The sequence below is a fragment of the Manis pentadactyla genome, chromosome 1 (genome assembly GCF_030020395.1).
Source record: "Manis pentadactyla isolate mManPen7 chromosome 1, mManPen7.hap1, whole genome shotgun sequence".
NCBI classification, from domain to species: domain Eukaryota; kingdom Metazoa; phylum Chordata; class Mammalia; order Pholidota; family Manidae; genus Manis; species Manis pentadactyla.
Genome location: NC_080019.1, coordinates 24,206,539 through 24,231,459, shown reverse-complemented (window position 1 = coordinate 24,231,459; position 24,921 = coordinate 24,206,539). Strand labels below are relative to the sequence as shown.

The 24,921-nt window shown below is 40.5% G+C and overlaps 1 protein-coding gene and 1 non-coding gene across 4 annotated transcripts in view; both read left to right on the top strand.

Annotated features, from left to right (window-relative positions):
- The window catches only part of TMEM154 (transmembrane protein 154), a 57,108-nt gene that overhangs the window by 19,810 nt on the left and 12,377 nt on the right, over positions 1-24,921 (top strand). For 2 of the 3 annotated variants that reach the window (XR_008994873.1, XM_036887780.2), the window contains exons 2-6: positions 526-783; positions 872-910; positions 6,049-6,076; positions 7,145-7,230; positions 9,105-9,162. Coding sequence is in view for 2 of the 3 variants with exons in the window: in XM_036887780.2 (XP_036743675.1) it covers positions 526-783; positions 872-910; positions 6,049-6,076; positions 7,145-7,230; positions 9,105-9,162 (469 nt within the window). In the remaining variant the exon portion in view is untranslated. Of the gene's footprint in view, positions 1-525; positions 784-871; positions 911-6,048; positions 6,077-7,144; positions 7,231-9,104; positions 9,163-18,776; positions 23,327-24,921 lie in introns of those variants that run through there. The other variant, XM_036887781.2, reaches the window with a different exon arrangement.
- Positions 23,388-23,551, top strand: LOC118913764 (U1 spliceosomal RNA). The gene has a single exon (XR_005025327.2). It is a non-coding gene; the product is annotated as a U1 spliceosomal RNA (small nuclear RNA).

Here is a 24,921-nt window from a genome sequence, read left to right as displayed (position 1 = left end):
GCAGAAAGTGAAACCTGGCAGTGAAATCTGGGCAGTCACCCCAATTTCAAAGAATTCTTTTCCATTGATAGGTAATCTTTGATTAAAAATTAGGACACAGTACATTCCTTTCTACCCAGAAGTGTTATGTGACAAGTACTTTTACCTTTCAGTAAATGTGTATTTAGATTTATTCAGAAATGTTATTATAATCTCCTGATACCCTGTTGGAGATATCCTGGAATATCACCCTCAATACAACAAAGTTTCATAATGGTCTTAAATGTGTCTAAAGTATCTGGTCAAAGCTCACTGCCTGCATCTGTGGAAAGTTTATCTCTGGGCTCTGACTCCATGTTTAATATACTTCCAAGTTGAGTTCCATTTATGTCAAATCAATACTTTGTTTCCCACTGAACTGGAAGACCAAATATAGTGGATCAGGTTTATCACTGGATGCATGTAGGATAAATTTAAAAATCATTGAAAACATAACATGCTAGCTTTGTCTCCATGGCAATCTCAATTTTGTGTGTGTTCCTGCAGGTTTTTTTGAGGAACCAGAACAGTCAGCCGACATGCCCCAGGAAGCAGAGCTCCCAGATGAAGGGACTACTCTTAGCACCTTTGCTGCAGTGACCACAGAAACATTAACTGCAAATACAAGTTCTACCCCAAATGATGAGGATGCAAATCAGTTAGAGTTTGTATTCATGGTGATGATCCCATTGATTTTACTGGCCTTCCTATTTTTATCAGTGGTATTCTTTGTAATATACTATAGAAGAAAAAGAACTAAAGAAGGTAAATATTTCATGTTCCCATTTCCAGACAATTGCTTCATGTGTTAATGAACAATCAATAAAACAAAATACCATCTGTTTCTACACAGAGCCTTCTAGCCAAGGATCTCAGAGTGCTCTACAGACATGTGAGTATTATCTTACCATCTGGCCAGACTGGGGTGGGGTAGGAAAAGGAATTGAGAAGTTCTCAAGTTAAGCAATAAGGACTACATACACTCATTAGTGATGATTCACTTTTGATGAAATTTTCCAGAGTTTAAAAATGCCATATTCCTTTCTTTAAAAAAAAAAAGAATGTTTTCAGCCTAAGTTGAAAATTAAATATACAGCTGCCATCTCTGTACCTAATCCAGATGAGGGCCCTGAATAATATTGGCCAACAGATCAGTATAACATTTCTCTGCTCTTGGAGGAAAAGGTAAGACTGGTGAAACAGTGAGTCAGACTGGGATTAGGATGGGAAGACTGGAGGCCTTGGGGTCATCTCAAAAGAAGAGGATTCTTCCCTGTATATTTCTGTCACAGGTATAGTTTTCTCCCCCATGCCACTGCCCCATTTGACCTCGAAAAGGCCTCAGTAAAGTAGTGTTCTTATTCTTATTAAAGCTATGCTAACTTTTATAATGAAATTTCTAATGAGCTAAAGATTACTATCATCAATCTGAAACCAATCTGATAGAAAATTCCCCAGGTCAGAGAAATACTCACAGAGTATTCAGTTATAATTCGAGGAGCATCAAATACTAGGTTTCAGGGTAGTTCTAGGTCCAAAGCAGACTAGAGTACTTTTAGCTTCTACTGGTACAAATGACTCCAATTAGATTTTTAAGTTGAAGCCTTTAAGGTCATTCCTAAAACATATTAGAGACCTTCTCTAATAAAATACATATTTATATGTGCATACAAACTCCTTCTATGTCCTGCACACCCACTAACAAGACATCTCTGGCTTTGAGATCATGCCCTTGACCTGCAGGCCTCTCTCACTGTCCTTATACCTGCAGAGCTTTTAAGCTCTCAGCAGGAGCTGTTTAAATGGTCATTTTCTGTTACGCAGCAGGTGTAGCCAATGTCAGCTAGGAAAGAGGTACTAAAGTGCATTACAGGGGCTAACAGCTTCCAAGGAACTAGGAGATACATGTTTCTCCACTGCTTGAAATTTCAGGGTGACCTAATAACAGTCATGCTGGCGCTCCTTTGTAAGCTAAAGAAAAAGATAAAGCAAACAGAGCTGGCTGGACCCCAATTTTCTTAACCACAAGGAATATAAGATCTTCCTGCCTAAACTGTAGTCCCATAGCCAGTCTTACCTAAAGGAGTTACAGGGCTGGAGGGACATTGGGGCTGTCTGGTCAAATGGTCATGCTCTTAGGGTCTAAATCCAGAAAAGGATATTCCATTGAACTTTACTATGACCATCTCAAAGTTCACAGTCGAGAACCTGCCTCATCCTCAGCTATGGCCCATGCATCCCACACTGTAGCCACGCTTGAAGGAGTGTGGTTTGCATTTTCTGGGTGCCTCTGTGCCTGGTTTGATGCTCCATTTTCTGTCTGGAATTTCCTTGTTGCTTTCTTTGCAAACTGTCACCCCACTCTTCAATGTTCAGGTCTAAAGTTTTCATGAAGCCTTGAGTAATCACTCCCCAGGCAAAATTAATCACCACCTCCTTTGTGCCCTCACAGATTCACAGACAGTGGTCACACTTACTGTGCACAGTACTTACATTGCCTTAAGTTGGTGACTTGTCGGTTTTTTTTTATTGCTCCTCCTTGCTAGATCATGTTCTCTTTAAGTTCCCAGAGAGACAAGAACTTGTTTATCTTGTTTAATAGTGTGGCATTTAAGTTGAGAGTACACATTCTAGAACCATACTGCCTCATTGGTTTTTATACTTCCTAGCTTATGACCTCTCTGATTTAGTTTCCTCATCCGTGAAATGGGCAAATTCAATGCCTACCTCGTAGAGCTGTGAAATTCAATGAACTCATTTCTGTGAATTAGAAAAATACAATACCTGGCCTGCTGTGTTAGCTAATTTTTATCCCCTTTACCTGACATAGTGCCTAGCCTAACACATGTATTAGCTGCTCAATAAGTGTTTGTTGCATGAATGAGTTAATAAAACAATTTAGAACTTAATAAAAACACCTATTCTCAGAGATAAAAACAAATTTGCACATTATTCTTAATGCTAATTGGCACATTCTTTTTGGTTTGATTATTCATTTTAAGAAAACAACATAGAAAACTTTGAATTTCAAAACAATTGTTTATCACAAAAGCTTTTGATAAAGAGAGCTTTATTTGAGTATTTTCTTTTACTAGCCACTCCTTTACTATAGAAGTGGTTAACTGCTTGACAAACTGAATGCTAAGAGTTAACAATCGCTGTCCTCTGAAGTCCACCTGTTCATATTTAATGTTATTATGCAAGTCAATAAAAGGAGAATATTTAAATTGACATCATTCTATTAAAATTTTTTTTTTCCCCAGGAGAAATAAAACTGTCATACTGGGTTAGACCAGCAGTTTGCTTGGACTGTTCCCAAAGGAACATTTTGTGGGAGGGCATGGATGATGTCCCCTCAGAAAGTTAAGAATAGACACATTGTTTCTTTGCTCACATGAATTGTGCCTGGTATACTCTACACTGGGAAGTAAGTCTTTAAATTCGACAACTGGGTTGGACTTGCCAGCATTTTGAGGAAGAATAATTCATCCGGTTGAACATTACCTTTTTTCTCTGGCCCTCTCTTGTTCATGTCCAGTAAGAGGGAAGCCTGTGTACTAACTTCATGTTCTACTGTCATTCCTCCTAGACCTTCAGGCATTAGATTTGCCGTTGTTATTATTTAACATTTGTTAAGTGCTTTTATGCGCTGTGGGTCTCTGGAAGAGCTGCGGGGAAAACAGCTGGCAGAAAACCATCACTTTAAATAGGCTGCGGTTTCATGACACCTGGCTCTGCTCGGTGAAGCTCCTGAAAGACACTCTGGTGCTCCTTGTTCAGCAGGGAAACCAGATAAGCAAGCCGGTCCCCCTGCTGGGATCCTGCTCCCACTACCCGCCCTCCCCAAGGCAATCCCACCACCAAGTGCACAGAGTAGCCAGGAGTGGGGCACTGTCAAGCTATGTGGGTGCAATGCAGGCACTGCAGAAGGAGGACAGAGTGGGTGGGAGGGTATGAAATGGAGGGACTGGAGGAGGGAAATGGAATCAAATGCAGGTGGGGTGCTGTGTAAGAGCTGCATTTGCCTCTCGGTTGCAAAGGGAGTAGGTGGCTATTAATAAAGAGATACAGGGCAGGTGGAGGGGAGGGCAGGGCCCCATTGCTGTGAACAGTAATTGGCCTCCCTCCGGGTTTAATGCTCTGCTCTGGTGAGCTCTCCCAGATGTTTTTCTGTTGCCATGGTGGCTGGGGCAGGGGTAATGATTCTGGAGCAGGGGAGATGAGGCCACAAAAGGCTTTTTGCTCTGTTTGAATACTGATTGCAGGAGCTTCATATTTGGTGCATCTGGAGCACTTTCGCAATGGGTTTTAAACTTTTCCATCATCTGCATGCAGGGCTAGCTTTTGCTCACGGTGAAGCCTGCAGGCACTCAGCTTATAAAGTTAAATCCATGCCCTGGACTGTGGAGCTCTGGGGCTGCTTGCTCTGAGAAATTAGTAGGGGGTTATTAAACAGGACAAGGAGGGGAGGGAGGAGGAAGGAATGACAAAACAGTGGGATCTTTATGGGTCACCCATAGGGGAGGGTCAATGGTGGAGGGCCTTCATTTACAGTGAAATCCCTTAAGGAAATAGCATGTAAATTTTAGATGAAAATGTATATATGTAAAATATAAAATAAAGATACTTGCCTTTCCCCAATCTAAGTGTCTGAGGAGTCAGGCATTTGAGGAAGTTTCAGATTTCTGTTAGCGGGGAGAAGCCCCTCAAAGGTAAGCAGGGATGATATGAAACTGACATCTGCGCAGCTTTCCCAGATGAGCAATGCCATTAAAGCTTGCCAACTCAGGAAATTGCAGCAGCGCCGGGCTGCCAGGAGCTCAGCTCCAGGTGCCTGCGGGTCGTGTTCCCTCGCTTGGGGACCTGCCTTTCTGCAGGCCTCTGATTGCCAAGGATCAGGAACAGCTGACCGTTTGGTGGATGTCTGCAAAGCAGTTTGCATCTCAATGGCTTCCACATCATAAAAGTACTGTGGGCCTATGCTTTCCCCATACTTGACATCACTGCCTCATTTCTCTGGGTGCACTGGTCTGCCTGCCAAACAAAACAGAGCCTGAGCTGGGGCATTGGACTCTAATTCTTGCCACATGTTCATTTGGAGTCTGATCTGAATTAGAGCCGTTTTACAAACTGTTATCTGACTCTCACCTCAACCAACAGTAATAAAAAGCAGGCTTTTTCAGTTTCCATATTATGAAATGCTAAATTCACAACATTGGGCATTAATTTAACCAGTGCTGGGCAATCCAGGTTAAGACCGATTAATTTGTTCATTGTTTACGGGTGTTTCCCAGATACTGTGCTAGCTGGATGGGAGGCCAGGGGATGCCGTGACCAAGACAGACACGATCCCTGCCCCTGTGGAGCTATGGTGTAGGGGGAGAGACAGGCAAGAGAATAAATGGGTGACTTCAGCAATGACAAATTGTGGCAAATGCTATGAAGGAGCAAGCAAGCTGTTGAACTGGGGGACAACAGGAAAGATGGGCCCTACTTTAGGTAGAGGAGGTGGGGGAGGACTCCCTGAGGGAAGAGTATATATACTGAGACCAGAGGGTGGGAGGGATGCAGCCATGCAAAGAGCAGGGGTTAGAGGAGAGGAGCCCTTGCTGGAGAATCCCACATCTGCCTCTAGGACAAAGGGACAGTGCCACAGGGTTGGGTCTGTTGTGTCACATGTTTTGAACTGGGACATTCTGGGGCAGGGGGCTGAAGGAACATTCCCTCTTGGTGTCTGACTCTTCCTTTCCTCCCCTTACCACTGTTTTCCCCTGCATATGGGTAAAAAGAGGGGTGGACATCTATGCTGAGGTGCGTGCTCTACGAGGAACATCTTATCTAAAGGAAAATATTTCACAGGGATGGGGGCAATCTGCACTTGTTTGGTTTAAATGTTAATTACTTCTCCTTTAAAAATATAATTTACTTAAAGCCATTTCTTTTTGTAAAGAAGATTGTAGCTGTTGTTGAAATAAAAAGCTGGTACAGACAATAAAAGCTAATATGACCTTTCTATTTATTCTCTTTTAGATGAAATGGGAAGTGAAAACGTGAAGGTGTAAGTTCCCCATTGCCTCCAAACCGGCTCCGTGTGGGCGAGGATGTTAGGGAGAGGAGCCCGCAAAGCCTGCCTTTTCTAGGGTTTTTGTTTTGACGCCCCTCTTGGGGACCTCCTGCTTCCCGCCCGCCCCCCTAGATGGCCCTGGTGGCCCGTGAGAGGGGGTCCCCAGGCCCCCAAACCTCGATCCGGAGGGGGAGCTGGGCGGAGGACAGGGTCCTTTGTCCAGAAAAGAATTATTTTTCTGACTGCTGCCTGGTAGTTAAACATTCTGACTCTGGCTGTATTTCAAGGACATCGGTTCATTTATTCTGATTTAAAAAATTTTATCATCAGGAAGGATACCTCCGTGGATATCAGCGGAGGCGAGCCCTGGTAGAGGCGTAAAGTTTTCGAGGCAGAGCCCCAGCGGGTGGGAGAGGGGGCGCGGGAGAAGAGGGGGGGCGGCGGAGCCGGGGCGAGAGCTGGAGCTGGAGAGCAGGGGTTCCCCCAGGGAGTGACCTGGGGCGCCGCCGCCTCCGCGGCCCTCCCGCGCCCCAGCTCAGCTCGCGGAGCGCTGCTTTCCCTCTGGGGGCGCGCCCCAAGCTCTGGCCAGGGACGGCAGGGGAGTCCTGGAAGCCGAGGCTCCGTTTCTCCACGACAAAAAAGTCTGGAAATGGAAGGGAGTGGGGATGAAAGTGGCCTGTTGACAGTGTGGCCTCCAGACCTGGGGCACTGGTCAAAAACCCCAAAGAAAGGGAAGCGAAATTAAGCAAGGCTAAAATACTACATGTGGCAACGCCCCCGAGGAGCCTCACGGTCGAGACCTTGCCGGGAAGCAGTCAGCGCCCCGGGGTCCCCTTCGGCCTGCATCTCTGGATCTGTGAAAGGGGAAGGTTTCTGTTGATTCTCTCCTTCCCTCCTATTAGAGTTTGGTCCACTTGAACAGGGCCGACCCCCAGGCTACCCTGGAGTGTCAGACACTGAGTCAAGTTTATCTTTCTCACACTCAACGTTCTAGGCTCTCCCCGAATGAATTCAGCACACCACACTTTTTCCCTCCCAACAAACTTTTTGCTCTCTCTCTAGTCCTATTTTTGAGGAAGACACACCTTCTGTTATGGAAATAGAAATGGAAGAGCTGGACAAGTGGATGAACAGCATGAATAGAAATGGTATGTGATAATAACCTAAAGTTGTTTTTTCCATCCTCTGTAGTAGAGAAGGCTCAGTTTCATAAATTCCCCATAAATCCTGGAGTATGACATGTGAGCTCAATCCACATTAGATCTGATAGATGCAGATAATAAACTTGAATCTGACAATCCTTAAATATTTGGTGTAATGATTGCATCACTTGTGGCCACTTGTTTTCATTTTTGCACAAGTTTTTCAAATGGTCTTTTTCTAGAAGAAAAAAATGGTCTTTTTTCAGGCAAGGAAATCTCTGAGTCCAAATTATCTGGAAAATGTTAGGATCTGTCAATACCTTATGCACAGTAGAACTGAGAGATCCATATTTTTAATCTGTACATGGATATAAACCTTCATCAAATATAGTTGATACAGATTGGTACTGTCCAGTACAATAGCCATTTGTGATAATGTGACTGTTTATATTAAAACATTTTTAATTAATACAAAATTTTGTTCATTAGTCACTCTGGCCACATTTTGAGTGTTAGTAACTACTTGTGGCTACTATATTATACAGTGCAAATCTAGAACATTTTTGTCACTGTAGAAAGTTCTAGTGGGCAGCACTAATATAGATAATAATATAAATATTCCTGTATAACTTGATTTCCAACTGGTATCAGGTAGTAATTGTAGTATATGTTACTTACTTTTCATTAAGTCAACATTGGCCTTTAAAACTGATGACAGCTATTTTTTTAAATTCCTTTAACAATCAGTAAGTTATTTTTAATGTTCAGATTAAATTAACAAAATCCACTATTTATATTATTCTATCATTTGTACTTTCAACATTTATCTTTAAAAAATATCCTGAGATCTGTCAGTTTCAGTTATCTGCAATGGAAGTTCTCAAAAGCAGAGATCTGTCATTTGAATAATTAGAATAAACCAGACGCTTATCAAGATGAGCTTTCTGAAGGATTAGAACCACTTAGTGAATGTGTACAATTTTGAACAGTTTCTCATAGTCCAATATTGAGGGAGTAATGGCTCTGTAAAGCATTTGAGAATAGGGGTGGGTCTTAGAGATAATCCTTAAATTAGTTTCATTTTGTTGTTTTAAGTTTTTAAAGGCGATATATATATACAGTAGAACTGGAAAATACAAAAAAGAAAAGTAGAAAAAAGAAAAAAATTCCACCACTGAAACATAAGCTCTCAATATTCTGGTTTATTATTATAGTAATATAAATTTTAGTATATTATACTTATAGATAATATTAACATATTATAGTATTAACTTAATATTCCTTTTATGCCTGAGATAACTCCAGTACAAAATCATGATTGTATTACACTCACTAAGACCAGAAAACTGGGAAAAGTTACTTCTGCTTGACCACTGAAGCAGAGTTATTTTGACACATAGGTGGTAGATCCAATGGTTTCTGTTTTCCTTAAAAATAATAAGAGGAGAGAACTCTGACTCTAAGGTTAGCTGTTCCCTACTTTACCTGCTTCTTCCCGATTGTGTGTCCTGCTGGAATCATTCTGCAGGTCCTCAGGTGAAGGAAGCCATTTTATTCCAGGGTCTACCCTGCAACATGCAGATTTTAGCTTTTGGAGCAACAGTGGGGTTCTTCAGGGACTGAAAAACCGGGCAGCGATGAATTGTGCCCTTTCCAACAGGGCCAGGAGCATGCTGAAGTCTTGTATCTGTGCTATTAGTGCTTTTTCCATTTCAAAAGCCTCACCATCATTAATCTGTTAACCTCTGGAACTCCCTGGTGGGGCCACTGCTGCACGAGTACCATACAGATCAGGGAAATGTGAAGCTCAGCTGTATGATTGTGGAGATAGAAAATGGAAGCTCAGTGACTAACCATGAGTTTGCTTTACTCTGTCCTAGCTGACAATGAATGTTTACCTACTTTAAAGGAAGAAAAGGAGTCAAACCACAACCCAAGGTACTTTGAATTTCTTCCATAGATTATACGAGTAAGGGGAGGGGATTGGAGACCACAGAAGAGTACTTTTGTTCTGCTTATCTGTACCTGTAAATTTTATGTGGCAATTTACTTGGGAGTATAAACTCACACTTAAAGGAAGTGTGAGTAATGGGAAATAGAAAGGTACAAAATAAATATTCTCTTTGTCTTTAGAAATAAATTCATATTGACATTTTCTTGCCCTGCTAGAGACACCATTGAGTCCGTTGTTTTAGTCGCAAAACTGGTAACTACTGTAGGTTTGTTTACCTTGGAGGAATAGATGTTTGGTAAGAAAAACAGATGGAGCGACAGTCCCAAAGAGGGTGACTGTAAATAAGAGTAAGATGAACATAACATAAGATGACTATAAAAACAAAACAAAACAGAAGAAAACCCAACTGGACTGGATTGTTACAAGATTAAATCAAATGAGAATTTTTAAAAACATATTTCATTCTACCACTAGGTGGCTCTGCTTGATAGAAAATTTTAGAGAATCCGGGCCTGGGTGTCAGCTTGCCACAATCTCATTGAAATTTATCACCTTTTCCGAGGATAGAAGTTACCCCGTTTTGGGGTGTTTTTGATCAGGTAATTCTTTGGTCAGAACGTGGGATACATTGCAGGAATAGGATTGATGATTCAGCAGGTGGGTGACCTGCTTCACTGAGCACTGCTGTGATTTTGGGGGCAGTGGGTTGCTGGCAGGGGTCACTCAGAGGTGATCAACAAGCAGAGGACTTGACTGAGTCCATGACTGAGATATTATACTTCGGTTAGAATAAATAAAATTAGCTTTCAGGGCCGGATATATCCCAGCCACCTTATCTCTCCTCCATGTTAACCAAGGTCCTGTGCCAATCTTACATGCTTCCAGAGAGCAGTCACTTGTCCCTGGGCTGTCACTGAGGCCAGAGCATTGCAGGGAGAGATGAGATCAGACAGGGACTGGAATTATATGTTTGTCCTCTGGGCCTTATCTTCTCCCTAAGCCTTACCTACAATCGCCATCCTACACCTCTCCCACACCGCACTACCACAGTCTTGCCAAGACAAGCCTCAGCTCTGATGGAGAAGTCTAATCTTGTCGTTGATGTCAGTCATTGTTTCCTCTCCAGGTATCGGCGTGATAAAACTCATTGCTGGTTCAGAAAAGATTCTATCCTATTTAAGTGAAATACCAGATATTAACAAGCAGAGGAAAGAAAAAGAAATGCTAGGGGGAATATAATACCTGACGTTACAAATGAATTCCCCCTGCCCCATGTTTACCTTTCCTGAAAATGAGCCACTGTGTATATCCCGTATAGGGCTCAGATCACCACCAAAACCCTATACGTATCTTATTACTGTACCTCTCGAGGACATCTTCAAATGATGTGAAATGTCAGTGGTTTTTATCTACTTGCCTCTGGTTCTTAGACATTACTGGCAGCATAGAAGCCTAATGTTAGTGAATTGCATGGTGCTAAAAGCTTCTTAGAAATCATATTTTTGAAATATTGAGAGGCTGGACTTTCAAATGAGCTCTAGCTCATTTCTGCCTGTGAGACAAAAAGCCTTAACCTATTTGGAGAGCTGCTTTATGCTAAGTCATTGATTTTAAAGGGAATGTCTACATCCCTCTGTTGGTCCAGAACTATCTGGCCTTAATTCACAGGACACCTGTAAAGCCAGCACCAGCACTCCAGAACCAAGAGTGACAAGTCCCACAGGCACTTTCTGCGGACTTCAAAGGGAATCATGAATTGCAAAGCAAATTTGATTTTTATTCACTAAAAACTCAGAAAAGTACAAAGCCCTTAGTGCAAAGTCTGGCACAAAATAAACTCTCAATAAGTATTCGTTATTATTATTAATAATGAATTTAAATCGATATACATAAACTCATTGTTTTTGGGGGCTCATGAGCCTGCATCCTAAGGCCCAGGCACATTTATATGGGTGGGTGAGCATTATTTTTGCCCGTTTTCCCCATTGACTTCTTTACTGACCTCACCAATCCAGAAATCAGGAATTTGTTTGATCTCCTAGGAATGATCTGGAGACTTTTGATTCCTCTTCATTAACAGCATAGGCCCATTAAGGTTGCTTTCAGATTAGTCCTCTTAGCAGTCTGAAGTTCTTAAAAGGATATATAGTTTGGATAATCTTTCTTTTCTGTCATGATTTCATTTACATTTCTTTCTCCTATTGTCCTAATTGAATATCTAATCCAGGACAGAAATAAGATTTGTTTTTTTCTTTAAAAGCTTGTGAGTCATTAGAGATACGGGTGGAGAGCGCATTGGTCATTAGACTTAGTTTTAAGACCTGACCTAGATGGTCATTTGTTCTTCATACTCAGACAAATCACTCTCACAGAGCTTCAGTTTCCCAATCTTGAAAAACGGAAATAATGACACCTGTCCTTCTAGTTTCCCAGGATCATAAGAGAGAAAAAGGCCACTTTGTAAGATTTTCAGCACCATGCAAATAAACTAATTCCTTTCTGCTCTGGCAATAGTTCTCCTCCCCTCTCCCTTTTTAAATTATATTTTAGAGCAGTTTTAGGTTTACAGCAAAACTGAGTGGAAAGTACAGAGATTTCCCTTATGCTGCCTGCCCCCACAGATGCATGGCCTCCCCCACTACTGACATCTTCTGCCAGAGTGGTACATTTCTTGTCATCATTTCACCTGCTTTGACACATTATTACCCCCAACAAAATTCCCCATTGACTTTTACCTCCTTTTACCACTTAAGCAGAATACAGGTGACTCTAATGCATCAGGAAGTATGTAGCAGTTGCTGAAGATTGAACTTAGTAGAAAACATACTTCTCTGTCCTCCTGCTAAACTATGACTTGTGGAATCCATTTACAGGTTCCCCCCTTCCTTATGCTAGATAGACACCCTGACACAGAACCTCTGTCATACATAAAGTCCACTGTGCTTCTGTGAAAGAAGAGTCAGCTCTGTCACCGTCCTACCCACTTCATGCACCACACTGTGTGCGAAGACTTCAGCCCTTCAGCCTTCACTGGTTAGGGTCCATGATCTCAGGTCTTCCAGAACTTTTTCCACATACCTCAGGGGCCAGCCATTGTTCAGTCCTTTGTGCTGTCTTCATTAAATGGACATTTTCCTTGAGCTATGGAATCTAAAATTTAGCACAGGATTTTAATTAGGACCAGAGATGTACACAGGACTATAGCAAGTTTATAGTATTGTTTTCATGTCTTTAAAAAATCAGTTGGAAAAGACAGCAAAGGAATTGTGGGGGAGGGGAGTTCTATATTCTCATTTCCCACCTGAGCATTTTCCCCTAGAATTCATACCTGCTGAAGTGCCAGGCATTGAATGAGGTACTGGGAATAGTGTCCTGGGGGTGGGGAAGGGCGGTGGGAGAGGTCTGCCTTGGAGTCACTGACGTTGTTAAGCATTGCCAGCATGTGGTGATAACAAAAAAGCATCCACTGAATTGGTTTATTATTGTTTAAATTCGCTGTAAAGAATGTACTCCCTTATTGTCTCCCCCTACCCTCACGACACCTTCTTGAATGCTGCAAGACAGTGGCAAGTGCAAGAGAGATAGAGTCCCTTTTATCATGCAGCTTAAAGTCTAGCCAGCCTCTTCTTTCTTCCTTAGGCAATGGTCAATGTAGTTTTTAAAATAATGTTCACTGAACACCTAATATGTGCATGGTATTGTGTACATTATGCCAAGACAACCACTTAAAAATGAAATAATTCATCTGAGTAAACCTGGAATTCAAAGAGATTAAGGGATTTGCCCAAATTCGCACAGTAAGTTTATGGCATAGCTCACTCTAGAGAAGCATTTCTTTTAGAACTGCATTTTTTGTTTTATTAATTAGTTAAAACAAAATGGATATTCCATAAATTAAAAGATGAATTAGATACTTTCTTGAAAGCTTGGTGTTTCTCTCTCTGCAAGTTTAGGTGAATAATCCCAGAAAAGGAATGGCAAATATTAGCTAAGTGTCCATCTTCTTTCCCTTTATGCCTATTGGCCACAGTGATGATTTTACATTAAGCAACATCATTGGGAAAGATTAGGGAAAAAATTAGATTGGGTTCCATCCAAGCAGATTTATAATTTTTCAAGTACAGTAATACCAAGATCAGTAAGACGTTTATATAGCATTTTCTAGGTGCCAGATGCCTGGGTACTATTACCTAGGACATGAACAAAGTCAGAGAGGGTAAGTAACAGTATGTGTGTTCTGTCTTTGTCATAATTCTATAGTTTATCTTATGATTTATGCCTGAGCTCAATGACATTATAAAAATGGATACCTCAATATTTCTCAGGAAAATCCAGGCTAGTTTAAGAGAGAAGTTTGTGAATCTCTTGTTGTTCCTTCCCTTCTCTTTGTCCTTTTTTTGGAGAAAGTTCAATCGTCAGTGTGGTTTTTTTATAACATTTATTGAACACCTACTATATTGTGTACATCATGCCAAGACAACCAGTTAAAAATGGAATAACCCATAAGAGTAGACCTGGAAGTCAAAGAGATTAAGTGACTTGTCCAGGTTCACACAAGTTTATGACAAAGCTCAGTGGAGAGGAGAGTTTCTTTGAAAACAGCATTTTTCTTTTTCTTTTATTAGTTAAATAAGAGGGCTGTTCCATAAATTAAAAGACAAATGTGGGTGTTTTTTTAAAAGAACCCTTAGCAGTAAGAAAGTCAGCCACTGTGAGGCTAACGTGTGAAAGTGTTTGCTGGGTGGTAGGTCCATCATCTAGTGCCGCTACTGATGAGACTGAGCCATTAATTGTAAGAAAGCAGCAGTTTTGTGTGACTTCTTAGCCTCTCTGCTCAAGTAATTCTCTGTGGCCACTTCTACTTATGTTCTTTCTTTATGGGTTTCTTCCCCCTTTTCCTCTCTAGTCCCTTACAAGTCATTTAAAAGTCAACAAATATTAAATATTAAGTGTATGAAGTGCCAGATAAGTTATCTCAAATCTGAGCTCCATAACAATTTCTAATCCTGCAGGATAATAACCTAAAATAATATTGTTAAAACACAGGTGTTGGGGGGTGAATGGAGGGGCGGGAACATGCATTAAATCTAAGAACCCACACCATTGCTTGATTCGTGGCCCGGATTATGTCTACATTACGGGCATGATCTATGCATCTTGGACTAGTTCGAGGCCTGGCTCTGATGGTGGCCAGATGCATGACCTCTATAATTCCACCCGGGCCAGGCCTCTTTCGGGAAGAAGAACGTATGTCACATTGATGAAGAGAATGGGAGCGTGAGCTAATTGTTAAATGCCTTTGTGCTGAGATGAACTCTACACTCCCCAAAAACTGAGGTAGAGAGCATCCTAACTCAAGAAAGGTTTGGCTTGGGCTTATTGCCATCTCCAGAGATAGAGAACATTAGCTGTGGTCATAAAGAGAGATTGTTACAAGATAAACTAGTCAGGAGAACAATGAGGGCTTATCTGTCCCTGACTGCAACAAAGGGGCCGTTAGGAAACCAGGTGTCAGAGTTGCATCTGTCCTCATTTAACTGGTGGCATTCCAATTAAATGCTCTCTTAAAAATAGGAAGACGATGCTTTTTACTCAACTCAGTTTTTACAGTTTGCAGGCCTGTTACTATACAGGCTTTCGAGAGAGCCATCCCACATTCTTAAAATATCTATATAACACCCTGAGAAAAATGATTCACTAATGCCGCTGTCGTAAAGTTACAAAAACGACAGGAATTAACATCGAGGCAAGCAACAGGTTTGAAGCGGGATCGCTTACTTTACTTGTTGCAATTCTGTGGCAGTTTGCCAAGATATTTTAACAGGAAATTTGCCAGAGTTAAAAAACGTCTGGGCTTATTTGATCACGTCACAGAGATGATCAATAGCCACAGAGACAGCAGGGAACGCGTCTAACTAAATACAGGAATGAGAGTGAGAGGGAGAATGCCTCCAGGCCCCGGGGTGGCCCACATCCCAGGCTGCTGAATACTCACAGGCCTGGTGGCCATCGCCCCACGGCGACAATTTGCATGCAGAGTTGCAACACAAGAATGACCCATGTCCCACAGCTGAAGCAACTTGTACCCACCCTGGGCCTGTTTGGGGTGGTAGGGCCTGTCCGTTGCTCACAGGCCACAGAGCTATCGCCATAGTGCCATGCACGAGCTCCTGTGCTCTCTGACGCTTTAAGTAAATGAGTTCTGGTCAGGGACAGTATAACATGCTAAGTCTTCAAATTGCTTGTCGAGTGTCCTAAACAAACCATTTAAAATAGCTTCTCCTCAGATATTAAAAGTTTCTTTTGGAAAATGATTTCTTAGAGCCTTTGGATATTTGAAGCAATGTTTAAGCTTATATTTAACTGACAGATACTTGCTCAGGTGGAATCTACAAAATAAGAGGAACATACATACATACATAGTCTGTCAGGCCTATAGCATAGTGCTTTACCTACATTTTCTCATTTATTCTTTACAACAAGCCTGGAAGGCACATGATAGTATTATGTATGTTTATCACATAAGATGAGAACAGAAAACAGGTTAAGAAAAACTAACTTGCCCATTGTTCCACAACAAGGAAGTGGCTGAGCCCTGATTCAAGCATGACCATCTGACCCGGTGCTCTTATCTAGTGTGCTAAAAAAAGCTACTGTGCAGCACTGGTATTGCCACAAAGGCAACACAAGGTGTGAAATACCCAGGAATAAACTTAACCAAAAAATGCATGGGGTAATATAGAAAGAAATTGCTCAATTTTTTATTGAGAGATATAAAAGATAAACAAATAGAGAAAGACATACTGTGTTCCTGGGTGAACCACTCAACAATGTAAAAATTGTCACTTTAAGTTAAACCCAGTCACTTAAAGATCCCAATGAACATTTCATCTGGGAGAATAACTGGCACAAATAGCCAGGACAACTCTAAAGAAGGAAAAAGAACTCTTGTGAGTCAAGAGGAGGGAGGGGGTGCAGGGAACATGTGAAAATAATTAACACTGTGGACACCCAGAGCCAAAGGAAAATTATTAACGGACTATAACAGAATCTTCAGAAACAGCCTGAAGCATGTGAAGCCATATCACATACAATAAAATAGCATGACATGGCAAATAGGTTCCTCACCAAATAGTCTTGGGACAACTGACTTAATATTTGGAAGGAAAATTTAGAACCCTACTTTGCACTTCAGATTTAAATAGACTTCGCATAAGTTTAAATGTAAAAAGAAAGAAAAAATATAGGTAAATATTATCATCACTCTAAGGTGGGGACTAGTTTGTAAACACGACACGCAAATCAGAAACCATGTCAGAAAAGCACAGATTTGATGACATCAAAAAAAAATTAGAAATTCTGTACACCAAATAAATAAATAAATAAATAGAAGGAAAATGGCACTGGGAAAAAGTAATTGTTATATATAAAAGATGAACAAAAATTATTTTCAATAGATAAACTGGTAAAAAAGATAATTGTCCCATTTTGAGTATGAGTAAAGGTTATCAATAAAAATTTAGCAAAAGAAATTAGAATGACCAATAAAGCCTTGGAAAAAATGTGTTTTCTTCCTAGTAATCAACAACAAAAGAAGTGAAGGTAAATAATCGTACTATTTTTGCTTATTGGATCTATGAAAAACAAAAATAATAATGTCCAATACTGAAAAGGATGTGGGGAAAAGGATATTTCCCTAAAGGAAAGTGTCAGGAGAAGGTAAATTGAATAGAATTTCTAGGAAGGGGGGTAATTTGACAATGGGCTAGTTGAGCTTTAAAATTTCATACCTTCTAACCTAGCAAATCCTCTTCTAGGCATTTATGCAAAGGTAACAACTGGAAGTGTGCAATTTTTACAAAAAATAAAAACTAAAAATCAGAAATTGCCTAAATGCTTAACAATAAGGATACAGCTAAAAAACCTTTTTTTTTGCCCTAGAGAGACAATGGAATGCTCAGCAGCCACTAAAAGATATTATATATTAGCAAGGGGACAATGTCTATACGTGAATGAGAGTGAGAAAAGCAGTTTATAGCACAATATGCATAATATGATTCCCCTTTTATACAAAAAGAATGTATGTCATTATCACAGAAAAAGCTTAGAAGAAGAAATACCAAAATGTTAACTGCAGTAAGACTGTCAGTATTTTTGTTTTGCTTATTTGTATTTTCTATTTTTCCAACAAAGAATATGGGTTGGTTTTATAATAATTAATTTTAAAAAATCACATTTGTTATAACAGTGGGATACAGATCAGGGTTGTAGACAGAGGAGGGCTTGTGCTCATTGCTATTCGTCTTTGTATTAAACTCTGCTTAGAGTGGCTGAAATTTCAAAATAAGGCCACAATAGGAAAACACGCAATTCAGCAACTTGTGTTCTGGAGAGATGAACTCCAGGATCTTAGAAATACTATCTTGCTACCACCCAATTTCCAAGAAATGAAACCTCCTTGCCCAGTTTAAGAGCTGTTCAAGAGTTGAAGGGGGTTGTTAACATCTATTGTTCAGATAGAAAATTTCTTATTTTTCCATCGTGTTTCCATTTTAAATAAGCTTTACTACAAAAGTTTTGTTCATGTCTGCCCTCCTCCTCCTTTCCTACGGACGGTTCCTCCTTATCACAGCCTCTTCCCCTGTCTTCACACGCAGACACACGCACACACGCCCGTGTCTCACCTCCCGTCTCAGGGATAGATCTGTCTGTCTGACTGTCGGTCAAGTTGCTTCAAAGTCCTCTTGGAAGTGCAGGGTGTTTGGCTTAGCAGGGGAGCCCTGAAGGAGGATCAGAAGCAAATCTATGGCAAGCTATACACACCTCCGAACTGAGATGCCAAGTCATATTGAACGTTGTCATTCAGGCACTTTCTTGGGGACAGAGGTCATTTCAAGTAGAGACCTGCTAGAATTCGGGTGAAGGGGCACAAAACTAAAAAAAGAATCAGGGGTGGGGCGGAGGGTGGAGCTGAGAGATCGAGTGGCCTGCTTTCCAGGAGACTTGGGTGGAGATGTGGTCTCACTGGGCAAAAGCCGTAGAGCCAGATACGTGGCCGAGATAGCCAAGTTAGAAACAAAAGCACAAATTAATCAGCCAGCACTGTCATGTCCAGACACCATGTCCATAATTTATGTGTACTCGCACCCTAAGATGCCTGATAATTGAGTTCTAAAAGGCACTGAGAAGGCACCTCCAAATCCTTTGTGGATATGGACAAAATGGGCTTTTGAAAACAAGCCAGGACCACAAACTCTTGAGGGAAAACAACACATGGAATTTTTTTTTAAAGGGGGAAAAGACAAGACAATTTGGCATCGATTCGGTCTAATTAGAGTGGGGAACCCCCAAGTCCATCTGGTTCTCTGCACCTCAGCCCCGGGGGGTGGGTATTAGAGCCAGGGCAGGGGAGTATTTCTCAGCTTTCAAGGATTTCCTCCTCAGGGATCAAATAGAAAATCCAAACTGACCTTTGTTTCAAAAATTATAAGCTGGACACTGTTAACTTCCTGACTGTTTCTGATTGAGTCACCTCCACGGTGGAGTGACCAGCTCTCCGTAGCTTCTTGGAAATACACTATTGTTCTGTTTTTTACAGTGACAATGAATCCTAAAGCTGAATGGTGCTAATGTTTTCCAAGAGAAGCAGCCCTGGAGGGAGCCTGCTGGGCTTGCCAACAGAGGATGAAGAGGATACAAATTTAATTAATTTCAAATCAACATAGACACAGAAACCTTTTTGCTGTTTCTTCCAACACCCACTCTTCCTAACGATGGCATCACCTGTCCTTGGAAGAATGCGCAGTTGTGAAGTCCTGGGAAAAGGCCTGGCTGACGTACATGTGAGGGCGAGGAGCCGTAGGATGCGTCCACCTCTGATCAGTGGCGGTTCCCCCCACTCAGCCCGTCTAGCTGACCGTACTCACTCCGGCCTTGCTAAGTCCTCGTTACCTTTCTGCCTCATTCCTCAGGGTATAAATCAGAAGCTGTTTTATCTATGGTTGCTTTGGGGTCACCTTATTACCTAATTAGCTCTGGATAATTTCCTCTGATTAGTCAGCTCCTCTGATAGGTGAACTGCGTTCAGCAGGAACTTTTCTCAAGGCAACTTATGTCATGGAAAAGACCGTGAACAAAGAAGGTGTTTCACGGCATACACTATCCCAGGGGGCTGGAAAACTCATTTCTACCTGCCAAGAGGGCACAGTGAGAGAGTCCGCAGTCCAGAGGGGATGCCATTTGGTGACTGAATTGGCCAGATCCAGTCACCCTTGGGAACTTCTCTGAGGAGTAGGAATCTTGGATGAAAAAGCAAACCATATTTTTTCTCAACTAAAATCACTTACTTGTTCACATTTTCCCAAAGCCCATTCTTGTTCTCACCACACGGGGTTGTGTGTGACAGGCAGGCAGATAGGGAGTATGTGCAGGGCGTGGTGCGGGGGGTCATCTGTCACTCTTCTACCTCTCTGAGATCTTTAAAGTTATTACAAACAGAATAGTAGTAGGAATTACCAGTCCCGGAGGCAGCTATTACTCATCACACTCAGTGTTCTTTCCTGCCCAGTCAGGACAGGCCTCAACATCCTCAACACAGCTCTCCAGGGGGTCCCTATCAGTCCATCAGGGATGACATTCTACATGATATCTGGTGACACCCTCATGCTAGAAGCAATGGCGCAAAATGCAGAAGGGCCTGTTTATCACACCTACTCACATAAGGTCAATCTCCACTTAATCCTTAATTTTAAAATTCTGACCTTTAAAGCCATCTAGCAAATTGGAAGTCCTCAGGTATTCTACGGAAACCTGATATTCTATTCCAGGAAAGAAACAAAGAATGATAAATTTACTCCCCACGTATAAACCTAGGGAATACGAGGTTCCCCAGACATTAGCTGCTGAATTTGGGGGTCTTGTGTTTGAAAGAGTGCCTTAATGCCTAACAAAAACTGCTCCTCTTCTCCCTTTCAGAATCCTTTTTACTAGTATTTGCCTTTTGAATTATGCCCATAATTTTACAAGCAGTGTTTGAAGCTAGGGAGGTCTTTACACACAACGGAAGAGAACTATTTGGTTCTGTTTAACCATTGCTCTTCTGCTATCTGGGACCTTCATAGAGCTTTGGCAAAAGACAGTCTTCATTGCATAGGACTTCAACAGATTTGCCTGTCGTAGTCTTGTTAGCACATCCTAATGTGGCACCTCTGCTTTCACTGCTGTTTTGCAAATTCATATTCAACTTGTGTTCCATGGTGACTCTCGGATATTTACGCCAAAATTGCCGTTTCCTGCAGCATGATTTCTATTTTGTTATTTGGTTTTTTTGCTCTCAACATTTTGACTCTCAGAAGAGTCTCTGATTGCTTCTTTCTACGTATCTCAGATTTTTGCTGTAAATATTTAGGCCTGTAAACTTCTACCCTATCAAATAATGGACTTCAGAAGTTCAAAAACGAGTAAGGATTCTTGTAAATGTACTTTGATGAAGCAATATTTTTTAAATTAAGGTATCATTGATATACAATCTTATGAAGGTTTCACATGAGCAACATTGTGGTCACTACATTCACCCATATTATCAAGTCTCTTCCCATACCCCCTTGCAGTCACTGCCCATCAGCATAGTAAGATGCTACAGAGTCACTACTTGTCTTGATGAAGCAATATTTTGTGGTATGATAAAAATATTCTCATTTACTATTTAAAATAACCTCAAATTCCAGAAGACGCAAGCTTCAGCAGCATGTCATTGAATTTATATCTGGAAAATGTCCTAACCTCTATAATTGCACAGTATACAAGTCACTTTTTTAAAAGATAATTTATTCTGGCAAGGTAAAGTTAGTATGGGCCAACACAGCCAAGGGTCAATCCTAGCACCCTATATCTCTTATTACTATTCAGTCAATAGACATCAGATATTTATGATAATTTCAATAGTTGCTTTTTAATTAACCCAAGCTTAATTTTATGTTTCAGGTTATTGTTAGTTCTTCATTAATGTACCCTAATTGGGAAGCCAATCAGAGCAAAGTCTGACTTTAGGATATTTTAAAGATGCATAAGTTTCACTGCATTTTTGTACATTTCACACAAACTAGGTTAACAACAATGCCTTGTCAAGCTCCTCAGGAAACTTTTTAATAAATATGTAAAAGCATCAGTCTGTTATTCTTAACTCAGTGATGTGAGTCCTCTCTCTGGGAAGGTCATTGTTATCCAAACACAAGCATTCAATGTGGATCAACTTTGATATGCAGGGGATGATAGACGCTTCTGCTGAACACCCTGTAGCTCTAGCAATGGAAATGGATGCTTTAGAAGATACTTTTGTCTATTCTTTTGGTTGGTTAAGCTATCAGTTGGCACCATCTCTGGAAGGGCCTTATGTTGCATACACACGAAATGTAGACTTTAGTTTCAACTTCTTTCAGAATTAATACAAATTCTAAATATAGTGGAGTGATAAGATATGGTTTCATGCTGGGATGACACTGCTGAAATTCTCATTGTGGGGAAAACATCGGAATTTTATACAAAATTAAATTTATACACACTACTTTCTCACACTCAAGAGATACTCAGGATTAACTCTGGGTTTTCATTTAATAGGTACAATAGGCAGTCTAGAGTAGCTTCACACATACGTTACCTTTCTTTGGTCTTGCAATAACCAGACTAGTCACTGTATATTGGAATGGAGTGGAATTAGTCAAATTGATTAGTAACAATTACACCCAACCAACCAGTTGCTTGAATTTTTTTTTTTTTTGAGAAGCTCTTTGACATTGCCTTGATACTTACTGTCTTGTCTGGCACCAAAATTTTATTTTCCTCTTAGCCTTTTGAGGGTGGTTATTTATAATTTCATCAAGGGGGTTTGGTTTTTTTTTGCCCCATTACCTTTTCAAAATAACATGTCATGCTCATGAGATAGCAGTCTGTAGAATTATATAAAGTAGAACTTTTTTACCAACTCTACAGACACTCTAACCTCTTCTTGATGATATTTTAACTGAAATTCCTAAACCGAAGCACTTATGATAACATGAAAACTTTGATCTCAGTGCTGAGCAAGATTAGAAATACAACGTCAAGCTATTGATGACCACCAAAGGTGAACGGGTTCTTTTTATAGTTGGACTTCAGGTGCACGGAGCTCACTTAATCACACTTCCCAGTTCACATCACATTATCACATTATCATCACTGGCCTTTGGTATTTTATAAATAAATTATTGGACTTTTTACAAAAAAGCATATTCTTGGCATTTTTCACTTCTTTGGTCTGCATGGACAGTACTAAATGAATGATGCATAGATACTACAAGGAGTAAGGAACATTTTTTCCAGTATAAAGATAGTTGAGAGTAATCACTCTATTAGCTTGACTTAGGTGAAACCCCTGAAATTATAAGTAATAGCAGGACCACATTAAAACTCTGCATGTTTAATAAATGCCAGCTTTCAAAAAAAAGTGGGAATTCTAGTTATTCAGTAAGTGAAAAAATAATCTGATAGATCAGTTATAATTTAGTATGTGTGTCTCTTGTTTTTAAAGTTAAGTAAAAATAATGAAAAAAAAATACCGTGTTAGCTTGTCTCATTTTACAAGCAATTTAAGTATTTCCTGAGGAGGTTGGTGAGATCATCATATGTCATATTTATTTATCACTTGGGTTCAGTGTATAAATTCTGACCTGTAAGCTTCATATAAGAAATGATACCATTGCTACTGATTAGAACTGATTTGCAACATTACCAAAGCTTTAAGACTGATTGAAGGTTTTAGTTTTTTTCTCCTACCTTGCCTGCTGAAAATAATATATATGTAGTATTTTTCCTTCGTAACTTATGTCAGGTATACATGTGTATATGTATAAATTATATTACCAGCCCCAATGTTTTTAATAAAAATAAGTAAGTTCATGTTTACATGCTGTTGCTCACTAAGCAGTGATAGACTGAAAAGTATTCCTAAATTTCATTGAAAAATGAAGCACTATAAAATGGGAGGCAAGAATATCCCCCACATTAGTTTTCTATGTAATTAGTATATATCAATATTTAGAATAAATATTTATTTGAAGGTAAGATATTTGTTTACTAAAATGTTATTGACTAAGAATAAAGGGGTGAATTATGCATCTTTCCAAAGGAGAATTCTTTTATCTTCATTTCTGTGACTATGAAAAGGAAGGATTTTATACTTATCTGGCAGGAGAGAACTCATGATCACGAAGGTGGTTTTCTCAAGGGGAGGCTTGTCTGTTGCCCTCTGATTGTGCTGACCCCTGCTATTTCCTCAAATGTGGGGAACTCAACTGCATGATTTGTGATGGGGGGGCACTGTGTTCGTGCTTTCCCCGAAAAAAAAAGAACAAGGATTGTTACCTGCCTAATTGTACTCTTTTGATCCATATACCTATTTTAAAAAATGAAAAATACCAATTATAAAAGTTCTTACAGAACTGAACCTACTTTATACAAAATTGTCTAGCCTAAAACTGAATTGCATTGTTTGCGTATCTAAAAGATATTCTAACACATTATTTTTTTTTCTTCCTTACAAAATATTTTTAAATTGAGGAATGAAATTGTAATTGTCTATGTAATAGAATTTTTAAGAATGTTTGTAGTAATGGTGGAAAAATCTTGGAGATAAAACCTACTCTTTTTCCTGATTACTTACTTTTCTTCTTGCTTTTAATTCTAATCTTGCTTTCCCATGCCTTCACATTATAACGGTTAGAGCAAGGCTGATGGGCGGGTTCATAACATGTAGATGGTGTGAAGACTTTCTTGAAAAAAGATGTATTCTCGTAGGTCATAAACACTAGTCAGTACATAGACAAACAAAGAGCAGAAAGATTCCTCCTCAAGGTCCCAGCTGAAGTCAAACCTGATCAATTATGGCATCAGAGTCTGCTGCAGTGTGTATTTCCTTCTGGTTTTAACCAGAACAGCTTCTGTTTCACAAAGCAGTGAAAGAATACTGGGTACCCAATGAGGCAACAATCCTGGTTAAGAACTTAACACATATCATTTCGTTGTAACCCTTCTAATACACTCTCAAGCTAGGTTTGGAGAACTCTCCCCAGCTCCCGCAGCGTGTATGCTGAGCCACTACCCGGAACTGCCTCCCCTGTAATAAGTGACAGGAGAATGTTTGAAAGGGCAAGGAGGCCTCAAGGTGGAAGCGGCCTGAGGTGAGAAGTAGCAGAAGCTGCAGGATGGCAGTGAAGGAAGGACCCCAGGGCCAGTGGAAATGGTGTTTCATTTCCTGCAAAAGGCAGGGCTTGGAATAGGAGTGATAAGGAAAACATCTTGTTTCTGAACACAGGTACTAGTCACTGAGTGAAAAAATAAGGAGTCCCCCTTACTGGAGCTGAAGTCAACAGGATAGTAGGTGTGCCCTGTAAGGTTGCATTGCAGAAGCATGCTCAGAATTTCTCAAGAACAGATGCTTAGCGCTAGAATTTGGAAAAATTTAAAGCAGCTTGAGCTATCACCTGTCTCACAGACATAGTCATTCTGACCTGCAGAATAGCCAAGCCCAGCATGAACCTAGGTCTTGTGTAGATTAGGAAACAGCATTGTTTGAGGTTCTGCCTGATTTCGAGAGGCCCACCTCTGGATGCATTCATACTTCCCCAAGGGAAAACCTGCTTGGATTGATGTTTTGGCCATCTATTGCTGCCTAACAAACCACCTCAAAGCTTAGTAGCTTAAAACAGCAA